This window comes from Vanessa atalanta, chromosome 7 (genome assembly GCF_905147765.1).
Source record: "Vanessa atalanta chromosome 7, ilVanAtal1.2, whole genome shotgun sequence".
NCBI classification, from domain to species: domain Eukaryota; kingdom Metazoa; phylum Arthropoda; class Insecta; order Lepidoptera; family Nymphalidae; genus Vanessa; species Vanessa atalanta.
Genome location: NC_061877.1, coordinates 9,776,120 through 9,789,567, shown reverse-complemented (window position 1 = coordinate 9,789,567; position 13,448 = coordinate 9,776,120). Strand labels below are relative to the sequence as shown.

At 31.4% G+C, this 13,448-nt stretch overlaps 1 protein-coding gene across 10 annotated transcripts in view; it reads right to left on the bottom strand.

Annotated features, from left to right (window-relative positions):
- The window catches only part of LOC125065515, an 83,328-nt gene that overhangs the window by 35,065 nt on the left and 34,815 nt on the right, over positions 1 to 13,448 (bottom strand). For 7 of the 10 annotated variants that reach the window (XM_047673194.1, XM_047673195.1, XM_047673196.1 and 4 more), the window contains exons 2-7: positions 8,461 to 8,638; positions 7,217 to 7,319; positions 5,879 to 6,000; positions 3,494 to 3,648; positions 1,658 to 1,828; positions 37 to 85 (exon numbers count right to left, since the gene is read on the bottom strand). In XM_047673194.1, coding sequence (XP_047529150.1) covers positions 37 to 85; positions 1,658 to 1,828; positions 3,494 to 3,648; positions 5,879 to 6,000; positions 7,217 to 7,319; positions 8,461 to 8,638 — 778 coding nt within the window. The remainder of the gene's footprint in view (positions 1 to 36; positions 86 to 1,657; positions 1,829 to 3,493; positions 3,649 to 5,878; positions 6,001 to 7,216; positions 7,320 to 8,460; positions 8,639 to 13,448) is intronic. The other 3 variants (XM_047673191.1, XM_047673188.1, XM_047673193.1) reach the window with 3 other exon arrangements.

Genomic DNA, 13,448 nt, shown 5'->3' with positions numbered 1-13,448 from the left:
TATTATTTTTAAATCTTAATTGTACAAATTCAGTACCTTCTCTCCATCCGTCGACAGCACCGGCCTTTCTTGTGTTATTCACAACCTGGAAACGTATAAAACATATCACATAACGATTATAACTTTCACTGCACTTTCGAGCACATTATAAATATGAAATATAAAATATTAACCATTGCTGAGGTCGTATTTTACAAAAACATAGCTCAAATACGAGAGACAGCACATCGATACAATATACAACAGCCAAATGTACCTTTGTGAAGAAGTAGCAGATCAATGTAAACTGGGCGTATATCGTAAGATTTATCTCACGATACAAAAAAAAAACACACACACACAAACACGTCTAGTATTTAATTACTAGGTGTAATAACGATTTTTAAAAATAACTTAACACTGTATATTTGTCTAACAAATAATTACACGTGTTCGTTAGCTCGTACTCTGCCTTACTCTAAAGCAACAGTAAGTACACGGACAATTAATTCTAATGAAAAGAGGTCATTCAATTACTAAACAACATGAAGGAGTAAGAAAATACGTAACTCGCGTTTACAATCTCTTATTACTTCATGTGAATATTATTATTCGTTTGGAAAACAATATACACTTGTAAGTTGTTATTATGCAAAATATTTTCAAATATAAAACCTTTTTAATCGAACCAAACTAAATTATTATATAAAAGGACATATCCTAAAAATACGAAGTGTTTGGAGGAATCTCCATTTTGTACTTTAGCACTGCACTAAGAAATATTTTTGTGAAATTGTGATTTTGGAAGGGGGCTACCTTTCCTTTTTCCAATCCCTGATAGTTCAATTTTATCCAATCAAAGTGGCTTTCGCCGTAGCAGATTAAGACAATTAAAATTATGCAGTTAATTATTTTTGGGATTAAACCAAATTAAAATTATGCAGACAAAGCCGTGACGAATAATGCTAGCTTAATATTATATCTTCAGCAAGTTATGAATTTAAAGTAGGAATGTTATATAATCATGATCTATGATATTGATTTATTCAATTTCGTTGAATAAATAAAAGTTTAAAGATTACTTATAGTTTTTCGTAGTTGTTACCTATTTATTCATGCATAAATTGATGTTACTTATATTTATTATGTGACAAATCTTTCGAATCGTATCTCATGTATTTCATACGAATGCACTATGCAGTGATATTTTAAGCTAACGGCACGGGTTTCAAAATCAACAGCCCTGAAATAGATGAAGGATGACCTACTTCACACTTCACAGAAAAAACGCTTCTTTTTTTCATAACCTAAAGACTACTTTCGCATACAGTTTATCTTGAGAATTTTTAAGTGTCTCTAAAGATGATAGTCAATGAAAGCAAATTAATTCAGACGTAAGGTAAGAGTAATTATGATCTAAGAAAAATTGAGTTTCGTTTTTGCCTACTCTACTATCCTGTTTATTTAATAAACTTTTGAAGTAGTAATAAATTATAATTTTCCATAATTTAATAATGTTTACGTTAAAATTATGAATAGAAACAAACATTTATTCAATTTTGTAATTATTTTTTGCAAACAACACTTTGTATGTATAATTTCTTCATTATTGAAAACACGACATTTTTTTATATAAATCTTGTCTACAATGTATTTAAAAAAGGAGATTAAATCTTACTTGTTTGGTGGTTTTAGCATCGATGTTCTTTACAGAGGGATACTGCGGTCTCGGTAGCTGGTTTGTTTGGAATGTATATTTCCCCGGTGGCTTTTGAGGTTCGATACTTTGGCTCCGAGGCAGTGAAGTAGCTCGGCTGGGCGTTTCAGCTCTATGATGTTTACGTGTTTCCTAGATAACGAAGAAATTATTTGTGTTGAATTTCGTTTTATTTAATACAATTTGGTTATAAAATTGCAACCTATACATGACAATAATAAACGAATCTTATTTATATATTTTTTTCTTTTTGTACATACGTTGATCTAGACTTTAGTGTTGTCTATTGCCGTGTCGTTGGATCATGAGTGTTATTTTCCTAAAATTGTATCCATAAATAAACACACTTTACTACTACGCTACTTTTTGGTAACGAAACTCTAACACTATTATTGTTTAATTGTTCAATGGATATGACATAAGTTTCTAAGAATTACAGAAAAAAGGCATCGAGCGGAAATCCAATGCCAAGGGTAAGATACTTAACGTCATTACGATAAACCAATTATGTTAAAACATATGTCCAGTCTTGACCATAGTTCTGATGACCTAATTGAAACTCGCCTATATCGTTATTGCGGTTTTTATACATAAGTATAAAGAAGACTTGGTAGGTCTTTGTGCAAGCGCGTCCGGGTAGGTACCTCCCACTCATCAGTTGTTCTACCGCCAAACAGTACTCAATTGTGTTCCGGTTCGAAGGGTGACTGAGTCAGTGTAACTATAGGCATAAGGGACATAACATCATAGTTCCTATGGTTGGTTGGTGTTAATAAATATTAACCATTTCTTACACAGCGAACAGTGCTTTTGTCTATGGCTAGTGGTGACCACTTAACGTCATTTGGCCTCTTTGCTCGTATGCCTACCTTAATTATATCATGAGAACTATTCTGTAAGATAAACGATAATATAATGGACGTACTCGAACACGAAATGTCATAAAGGGACTTGCGTCATTAAATACAATATATTCATATTCATATAAGTATAAATAAATATTTTTTAAAATGAAACATAATAAAACCGAGTTAATCACCTGCTTATTTTTTAAAGACAGCTATAAAGCGGCCGTTTCAGAATTTTACGATTGGGTAGTCCTCAGTGTCTGGTGCCAAATTTGTTTCTTACGTAATATATTTGTAGTAGTAAGCAGTACTATAGTTAGATTTCTATTTAAAAGATCTGATTCATAGAAAGTCTTGACAATTATTTACGTTTAAGATTCTGTAAGTGGGATTCTGTGTTTTATAGAAATGCATATACATATCTGCATTGTGCAGTGCTATTGTGAAAATTTCATTACGTATCTCATTCCTTTTTGTTGAATTTCGATTTTTTTTAATAGAATATCTCGTCTGGTCTACATGTGTGGTTGTCGTTATGTTCCTTAACTTTTCTTTTACCTCTGATACCTACTTTAAAATTGTCCCATGCTATTTAATGTGTTCAATTGAAACTCTAGTAAAGCAAATCACACGCAAACATTTTCTTGCAATTGTTGTAATTGTTAATTATATAATTACAAAAAAAAACTTAGCGTGATATATTATAACAAGAAAAAAAAATTACTTTCATTGACTAACTCTAATGAAAAGTATAATACTTGTATGTTAAATAAAAACATAAACATTATACCGATAAATAACATATACGGAGTGTTTTATTTTCGTTAATTTATCATTTCTAATCATAGGTAATTACTTAATTATTATTGTTTCATATTTAAAAAAATGAAAGACGGAACTAAGCGGCTTTAGGAATAAAATGGTATAAGAAATAGATTCCATATCTCACCTGCGTCGGGTATTGCTGTGGTTGATACGTCAGTATAACAGTTTGCTTGGTGACCGGCTTCGGAACGCCAGCCGCACCCACGATCGAAGTGACGCCGGTAGATGAAACTTGGGTCGCGAGGAGTGGCAAGTTGTATTGATTTGTACTTTTCTTATCTGTAAAAAAAACGTTCAATAAATTTTTCATTTAGAATTTACGTAAATTACGATGAGTCCTTTTTTATATGATTTAGACAGCCTAGGCAAAAGCCTTCTCCCCTTTTTATGAGCAATTTACTACCACTCCATTGTGAATTGTGAGATAATGATTAAATTTCTACGATTTAACGCGGGTTGCTTCGTAATATTTTCCGTCATCGCCGAGATGGACAAAAATTATTGACACAAATGAAGCACGCGAAGTAGTACTTGCCGGGTTTGGCTCTTGATCTTTTAGTGGTTAAGATTCACTTGTTTTCTCCAAATCACTATCCTGATTTATATGATTTTTATTTTATTATTAATTAATAAATAAAGCTTATTATACAACACAAGATTATATACATGATAAAAATGCGTGAAGCTAAAACTTGTTGACTTTCAGGGAGGATATTTTATATGTAATTTTATATAACTGAGTTTCTTGCCAGTTCTTCGCGGTAGAACATACATTCCGAACCAGATTTACTTTTAATATAGTTCTTTAAAATGACGAAAAAATAAAATGTAAATCCTACTTAAATAAAGTATATTTTTCGCTTAAAATAAATCTCACATATCGGTGCAAGGTTATTTGATATAACGCTCTGAAAACCGTATTGAAATTTATACTATTTATTAATGCATACTTTTAAAATATAATTAGAACTAACGCAGTAGAGAATATCCTGTTGAGAATATTTAATTCTCAACAGGATATTCTCAATAATTTACTTCTATTCATGCCAATGCCCTTTACCAAAACGGATAAAGTATCTAAAGTAAATTCTAGACATTTATGTATAAACAAAAATACATTTAATCAATCATTAAATGTAAATTATAACAAAGAAAATCGTACGTCATGTATATGCATTTATTTTAGCGTCCTTGTGTCTGTCTTACTTTGCTTATTGTGTTCTCCAAATAAAGCTATCGACGTAGTATACAAATTAATTAAAGATTAATGATTGTCTATATTCATAGTACAATAGAATTACTTTCCGTCAACAGATCAATTGATTACGGACTTAGCCAAATGATAATTTATTCCTTCTTTAATATATATATAAATAAAAATTATATATATGAAAAGTATATATTACTTTAAAAACAATGGGCACAAAAGTAAACATATTTATCTTATTTTCTGGAGACATTTTTTATTCAAATGAAATGAAAATGTTTATAAAGCAAGCAAGCAATGTTTTTGTTTTGTTTTTTACTAGGTGTTGCTTAAATACGTATCTACTCATTTTTATTCAGTACCTCAAAAATTAAGTTTTATGTTTCTAACTTAAAAAGGGTTAGAATATCCACAATTTCTTCTTTAGTGGATGTCTGCACAATAAAACGACCTTACTCAAGAAATTTCATGGCCCTAGCTTTAATAGTTTACGCTCGACGATGTAGAATCAGGTAGTCAATCAGTCGGGGCTGGATGTTACTTTATAAGTATACCTAGATATGTTACTGCCTTTACCTTATCCCGGGCAAAGCTAATTTGAAATTTCATTTAAATTTCTTTAAAAATTATCTTAACTTGTAAATAACTGTTAGTCCAGGTTAGTTTTATTTTTGTAACCTTGCCATCTTACTGTATAGAGTTTATAGTAGAATTCAATATTTAACAAACATATTTAATAAATAATAAATTAGAAATTAAATTGTATTGGCAATTTATTCAATCTGCTAATTAACGATTCGTTCAAATGACCTCCACTGATGTTAAGCGTATATCCTGTTAATCGGAAACAATGAAAATTATATATTTTCGTCGTTTTGAAGTAAAATTTAATAAAGTAAAATACAAATTAATATTTTAGTAATGAGTATGATGTATTCAGACTCTTTTCTTATTTTTTTATGCTTACAACATAACATGCCTCTAAACTCGATTAACGAATTTACGAACTCATTTTCATAACCCAAAAAAACTAACTACGAGGATGGTCACGGCGAGTCTTAGTGTTTTATATGTTTCCATCCCCTAGATATCAATATCGATCTTAATAAACAACCATAAATTAAAGAAAATATGTGTATAAGAAATAACTAACTTTATATATAAACATCCGTTAGTGATTGAATCCCACCATATTCCACACAATATTTACGATAAGGTTATACTGCCATACACACAATAAATTACAAAGCAGTGGGTTAATCACAACGTTCACAAAGGTGAAATTACATTAGGTAAACGTACCTAAAGCATTATTATTGATGCCTGTCTCCTTATCTTTGATCGGCGCGCCGAAGGCCTGTTCCGCGGCCACGCTCACGTCAGCCACCTTGGCCGTCTTGCTGTGCGGCTGCCTGAAACCGAACCTAGGGAATTAAATAGCCAGTGTCATTTGTGTTCAGTGTCATCGTTAATGATGACTTAGTTCCATTAATATGACTTTATGTGTAATGGAAACTAAAATGTGTGGATTTAATGTATAATCAGGGCCGGACCGTAAGTTTAGGGGCCCCGTAAGACATATCTGAACGTAGACTTGAATTAAATTAATTTAATGTGTTTGATTAATTGTAGGGCTCGCAGAGCTGCAAACCATACGATCTGTTTAATTTAATAAAGTTATTCCTTCTTTAGCATTGTCGCCTATCTTTGACTTTGACTTGACTTAGCTGGGGTCCCCTTGAATCCACGGGGCCCTGAGCTGAAGCTCGAAAAGCCATATGGTAGATCCGGCCCTGTGTATAATAATATATGAGGTAAACATTTTAATATCGAGCATCTATTTAGCAACGCCTGTTTTATTTTAAGAGCAACAACTAGTTTGTTTCGTTTTGCGGCTACATAAATGAAAGGAATTGACAGATCGCAATGTTTATGTATATTAAGATATATGAGATATATATCTTATTATAATTTAAGATGAATCTATACATAAAATATATATTTAAAATAAAACTAAATTACGAGTTACGTTTTTACTATCAGTGACATAAACAAACTATTAATTTATGTTGTTTTTAATCTATCTAGTAATTAAGCGCACATTAAAAATGTTTTAGAGTTGTATATTTGTAATTTATGCTTAAATCTCGCATAAACCGGACTTGTTTGGAGTGTCGTAACTGCTGCTTTAAATATATCAATTTAAAATTTAGATACGCATACGACATGCGAAAGGATGTGATAATTTCCCTTTTTTGTAGTCTATATGTAACTTTCTTTTTCCGGCTTCCTATTGCAATTAACATTTTAAACCTGTTTTGTTTTTAACTTTTTTTTCCTGGTCGTAAATTATTTTATTGAAAATAAACGTGTCTAATAAATTATGTTGCTATGAAACTTTTAAATTTTTTATAATAACTAATTGTCGTTCACGGCTTCGCTCGCGCTTTTGGGGTATTTATTTATTATATATTATATACATTTATTTTTGGGGTGAATATATTTATTCCATTTTTATCTGACGACTTTATAATGAGTTTGGTTTTTCATATGCTATATTTACCTATGTTTGTTATTAAAATGACTGTAATAATATATGCATGAAGTTGCAATGTATATGCAAGTATTTATGATAAGTACCTGTTTGTACGGAGCGGTTGGCCGGATGTTTCCTTGCGAGGTCTCGCGAGGGGTGTTGACCGACCAGACAACACCTCTTCAGGTCGCAAGTCTTCTGTAGACCCTGGTCCGAATTTTTCAATAAATATTTATTTTATGAAATGAAACCATATTGAAATGTACATAAAATTGTATATACATACATATATAGTTTGCAATAGGTAGCAGGAGAAAAAACGCGCTGCCTGATGGTAAGTAGGGACCACTCAAGACAATTACACTATAAGAATTATTAAGTATTCTTTACACCGAAAATGCGGCGCCAGCTATTCGAACAAGGATTTTATTACACTTCTAATTGTCTTACTCATCCTTCAAAGAAGTTCAGAGAAGTTATATAAAATATATTTTTTATCATTGTATCTGTGGCTTGTTAATTGAATTAAAACTTAACCGTCACGTCGTAATAGCAATGGCTGTAGCTGGTGACGTTTAGAATAAATGTTGATGCCATTCTTAAGGCTCGATTAGCGTGATCGTGCAAAATACACGCCATCAATATTTTTATTTGTAGCAGTGATTTTTTACTATGACATTGAGCAAAGTTTTTTTGTTTTCTTTTAAATATATTCCTTTGTATTGGCAAATGGCCTAGTAACGCGCAAAGCGACTACTTGGTGGTAATACAACCCATCGCACATTACCTTTTTTTTAAACTAACCGTTCATTCAACGCTTAGTTTTTTTATGTCAATATTTACGTCATATTTTTTAAGGTTCAGTTTATCTCTTTTATAAATTTTGTGTCTATAATATTTTTTCAACACTACTATAATAATATACATATATTATATAAGAACACTCAAACATTTATTTATAAATAATAAATGAAAAAGTATCCTATAGCCTCGGCCGGATTTTAATTTAATATATATGTAGATATAGTAAAATACACGTATGGTATATATTTTGACGTTTATTGACTACTGTCTTAAAAGTTTTTGAAATATTTTTCTATAAATGGTCACCTGTAGATAAATTAAATTGCTTAAATTATTTTTTACAATATGAATTAGAGTCGTCCTAAGTTGCCCCAGGGGCCCTAAATCCGGCCCTACCTACGACCATATAAGCCATAAATATCCTAACCATGGAGAAAATTAAAGAAAAAGCCACCAGTTTTGGCGTTATTAGACCTTCGAAAGAAACCTTCGCATGTATAATATTAGTAATGTACTTAGTGGCTTGTTATATGATATACGTTACCACCATTTCCGTTTTTGTCGTGAGGTTTTTGTTTTCTGCGTGCGTTGTCGTCAGCTCGTGACGTGCTGGCTGGTCGTCGACGGAACCCGAACGACGTAGCGACGCCACGACTTGGCTTGTTGCCGTTCCCACTCGCACTCTTCTCCCTCTTCTTTGCACCCTTTGATTCAGAGTGACCCTGGAAAATAATACTTGTTGAATAAAACTATACCATTTTATTTTTTATTCACACATCACTGGTCAACAGGTAAACATAAGAAAATTGATACTTTTTGTAGTCAATAATAGGGCAAAATGTTTTATTAGTAAACTTTTTGTAACATTATGAGAATAAGTAACAGCTTATAAGTCTTTCACTTCTGAGTAATTCCCCTCTTCTCGTAGGGAGATTTTTTAGAACAGACTCCACTAAACTGCTTCAACTTGGGTTGATGCATTATATACTTTTCAAAATGTCATCTGATACACGATACTTTCTGTCCTCTTATTTTCCTTCATCGCAATGCACGAGATGAAATATAATTTGAATAGTCAACAGCGCAATGGCTTAAGGGCCACCTAGAGATGTAAAAAGACGGAAGTTCAAGACTGACCCCTTGGGTATCGTCCCCAATCCTAGAACGAGCTTTAGGCTTAACTGGTGAAATAAAAAGGAATATTAGTAATTCCTAAAAAAGGGCATTGCTGCTACTATCTTTAAAAACCCGATTTACTATTTGTTTAATAGATTCTAGCCATGATAATATAAAGCACAACCAAGTATATCTTAGAGGTAGAAACCGTCCGTATAGCGGTTATAAAAAGGCCATACCTTTTTATTAGGCACATATTCCATTCATGTTAGACATCGACAGATTTACCGAACGTTCGGTAAACTTTTTACCATACGTTTTACCAAATATATCGTGTTTATTTTTTTTTTTTACGTTATATTCAGTATCTAGTGTTTCGTCACGAATGCACCTTTTTTCGAACTATTGAAAACTAATCCATATAGTCTCTTATACTCTTACAGTAAGTATTAATGACAGTGTAAATAATAGCTGTAATTAATAACTTTGACGTTTAGGACAGACTGGCTTAGGCAGAAATTAAATAATAACGACTAACTGGCATAATTCATACGACACGTTTACTGTCCTGTAAGCGATATTATTTTGTCACAATGTTTAAGAACTGGTTAGCATGTTGCAATTATCTGTAAAGGAGTTCAAGGTAGGTACCTAATAATAATCGTAAAAAAAAAACTAAATGTGTATTTTAAATTGTCTGTCTCGTTAGTCTAGTGGGTAACTTAAATGGTTGGAGATTTCAAAGACCCGAGGTCATATTGCGGATGGGCCCACTAAAAAGTTATTAAGCATTATGATCAAGAAAATTTAATTTTTTAAATTTTGGACATTGGCAGTTCTAATATTCCCTCTTTGTTTAACATATTAGTTGATTAGGCTTATTAACTCTCTCCGGTCATATCTGATGGATGGACATGCACCCGTGTTTTCACCTACACGTGATTATACCTGCGAAATCTAAATCCTTAATTAGAAGATCATTACATTACATTAGCAGCCTGTAAATTCCTCACTGCTGGGCTAAGGCCTCCACTCCTTTTGAGGAGAAAGTTTAGAGCATATTCCATCACGCTGCTCCAATGCGGGTTGGTGGAATACACATGTGGCAGAATTTCATTGAAATTAGATACATACAGTTTTCCTCACGATGTTTTCCTTCAATGCCGAGTACGAGATGAATTGTAAACACAAATTAAGTACATGAAAATTCAGTCAGTATTCATTTCAAAAAACTTTTTAACTAAGCCTTTCAAATTAATATGTTAACTGGAGAGCCTTATTTAAAATCATGTTGTATTTAAACAAATGACGATTATAACAAACATCGACGATCAACACGATACATCAAAACCATTTATGTGCAAACTATACGAAATAGCATTAAATAAGACCTATAATGTATCTCTATGTAAAGTATTTTCCAACCACAAGACGATAAAGGCCAAATAAACAACATTTGACATTGAATTTACGCGACACTGGTCGAGAGTATTATTAATAATCTATGATACTTATTCATTATGGATTTGCGAATTATAACTATTTGAATGTCGATATCGGAACTTTTAGCGTAAAATTAATAACACAAATTCACTTAATAACAAAGTTAAGTAAAATTGTGTTGTATGTACATACATGTATTAAATAAAGTTAGATTAATCAAGAACTATAATAGTAATATTGCTGAGCTATAAGCAAATTGCATGGAATACGTAAATCTAAGATTTATTTATATTTATTCTTTCTTTGATTAAAACAGAAGTGTAACATTTAAGATAACGTTACACTTATAGATTATTCTAGAATAATATTATTTATATTATAGTTAGAACTTTCCACGTTTTATCTACTGAGCCCTAGGTGGTTCGTAAGCGAAGGTCACGAGATCAAATTCTCTCAAGCCCAAACGAAATACCATGTGCTTTATCTGATAATAATTTATCTCGTAATTAATCCTACTACTACCAATTATTGGAGCAGTGGCGGAGAATCAACTCTATACCTTCTCGACTATTATTTAGCAGTAGGCCATTTATTGTAATATAATGTTAATAACGCGCGCTTCACCCTACTTCCTGTTACACATTTCCGTCGTATTAGCGAAATCCGCTCTACGAAATGCCGCTTTCCGAGATCTGAGATACACATCTACAATGTAATTGGTTTCTATTCCTATATATAAATATGTACAAATGTTTCGACCTTTATTATTCTCAGCGAACTTCACAAAACTTCTCGCGTTTTTGAGTCAAAATATGAGATGAATTGTTTGTAAACATAAACCTCTTTATGAGACATGTATTTAATTGACGCAGCGTAATCTTTATTTACTTTTAAGTAATTGTAACTTATTTTTAATTTATCAACCAGTAATAGTACAGTGTGGTGCAACGGTCTTTTCTTTGAATGAACAGGTTCACCAGCAGTCAAACACTTAATTGTGCATGCTACTTGCTAATTATACTTTACATAATATTACGTAGGTATTTATAAAGATCTATACTAATATTATAAAGAAGTAAAATTTGTTTGTTTGTATATACAGATATTACCTACCTTTTATTTTAATTCCGAAGATTACCCCACAAATATACATATAGTCTCAGAAAGCTACATTATTCGTAAGTGTTCAAGTGTATAAATTATATTTATATAGCATCATTTTCTTTATTAATATATTACACTCACAGGTGCAGTATAGTATAGAAACCTGGGTACGTCGTTAGTTATAAGTACATAGATTTTGCAAGTCACCGCTTGTAATTTGAGTCCATTGACCTTTTATGCTCTAGATTTAGATAGATGAAGAAAATATCTCATCTTATCATAATCATTTTCTGGTATTTTTCGTTAAATAACAAAGTCGATAACAAAAACAGTATTCAAACTAAATTTAGCCGATAATTTAATTATTAACCTACTGTATCTGTACGGTACTGGTATAAAATCAAAAATAAATATCAAAACAAACTTTAGCCTTCAGAGGCTTTTGAATCGATAATTCGACAAAATAAAAGTTAAACAAAATTATTATTTAGATTAGAAATTATTATTTATAAAATTGAAAATTACTCTTAAAATTATATTTCGATTAAATAAATATTTTTATCCGGCATGAATTAACTCATTTTTAATCCGCACTTTATCTATATATTACAAATGTGATTAGAATTTCATCCGACCCATGCATGTTTTCTCACGATGTCTTTCTACACTGACAGGCGTGATTTGAATTTATTATAAACACAAATTGGGCACATGAAACTACATATGTACATGTAGTGGATGTCCGAGCTTGAACCCGCAAGCTTCGATAAAGATTTACGAGCTAATACCTGAGATAATATCTATTCCTGAGATAGTATCTCGGCTCATAAATAATACATTAACATTTTCTAACAAATTATATTATATAATAATATAAGTTATATAACTTAGTGACGTCGAAAGGCGACAAAATAGAATAAGACTAGGTGAACCTGCGGCTTTACCCACGCAAAATTTATAAAACTTTATAGCACACAACCTTCACTTCTCATTTTACCAAAAGAGGGGTGAATTAAAAAAAGTACTTTTTATTTTTTCCCTGGACTCAAACTCTCCCTAAACTCAATTTCATCTAAATATGACCAGCGGTTCCAGCGTGAAGAGGAAGGAGAACAGACAGAGTTTCATTTGCTATACTTCATAATAATAATTATTATAATCTATTTAAAACTTTTCTTAGTTATCAGTCATATTTAACATAATTTCGATAGTAATACTGACTGGAAATAAAAACACGTAAAAAAAGTCAATAATAATAATAGACAATACACACCAAAGACGCCATTAATACGTCAGTGGAGATCTGCTCATTCAATCATTATATTAATAATACTTAATAATGCTTATAATGCTCACAATAAGGTCAAGGTGAATTAAATATTAATTTGATTTTGTTTAAGCAAAGACTAGTAATAGGAAGTTACCTTTAAAGAAGATGCAACCGGTACTTTTTATAAGACGTTTTAACCTTGGATTTATTCGTATACACGTACAAATCTCAGAAGGAAGTCTCAATATTTAGATTGTTATTATGATTGCCAGTTTTATAATACAGAAACAAAATATTTAACCGTCATCCAAAACGTTGGAAGATTTCAATTCGACAGATTTTGTTATAATATTACCGACTCGTAATTTTCACCGGTTTCAATGATGCTTCTACACTAAAGATATTTGACATTTGTGTTCTTTATAAGGCGCTGTCTCATTTGAAAAAAGTTCATCCATAGTTAATAAAATCTGCTACTTAAGACCTAAATTGTAACAAAAAAATTATTTATGTTTATAATTACAGCCACCGAGGTAGTTACGGAGGAAATATTTTTACCAGGTGCACTTCGGTCCGAAAAAAATATCCTGTAATACTAC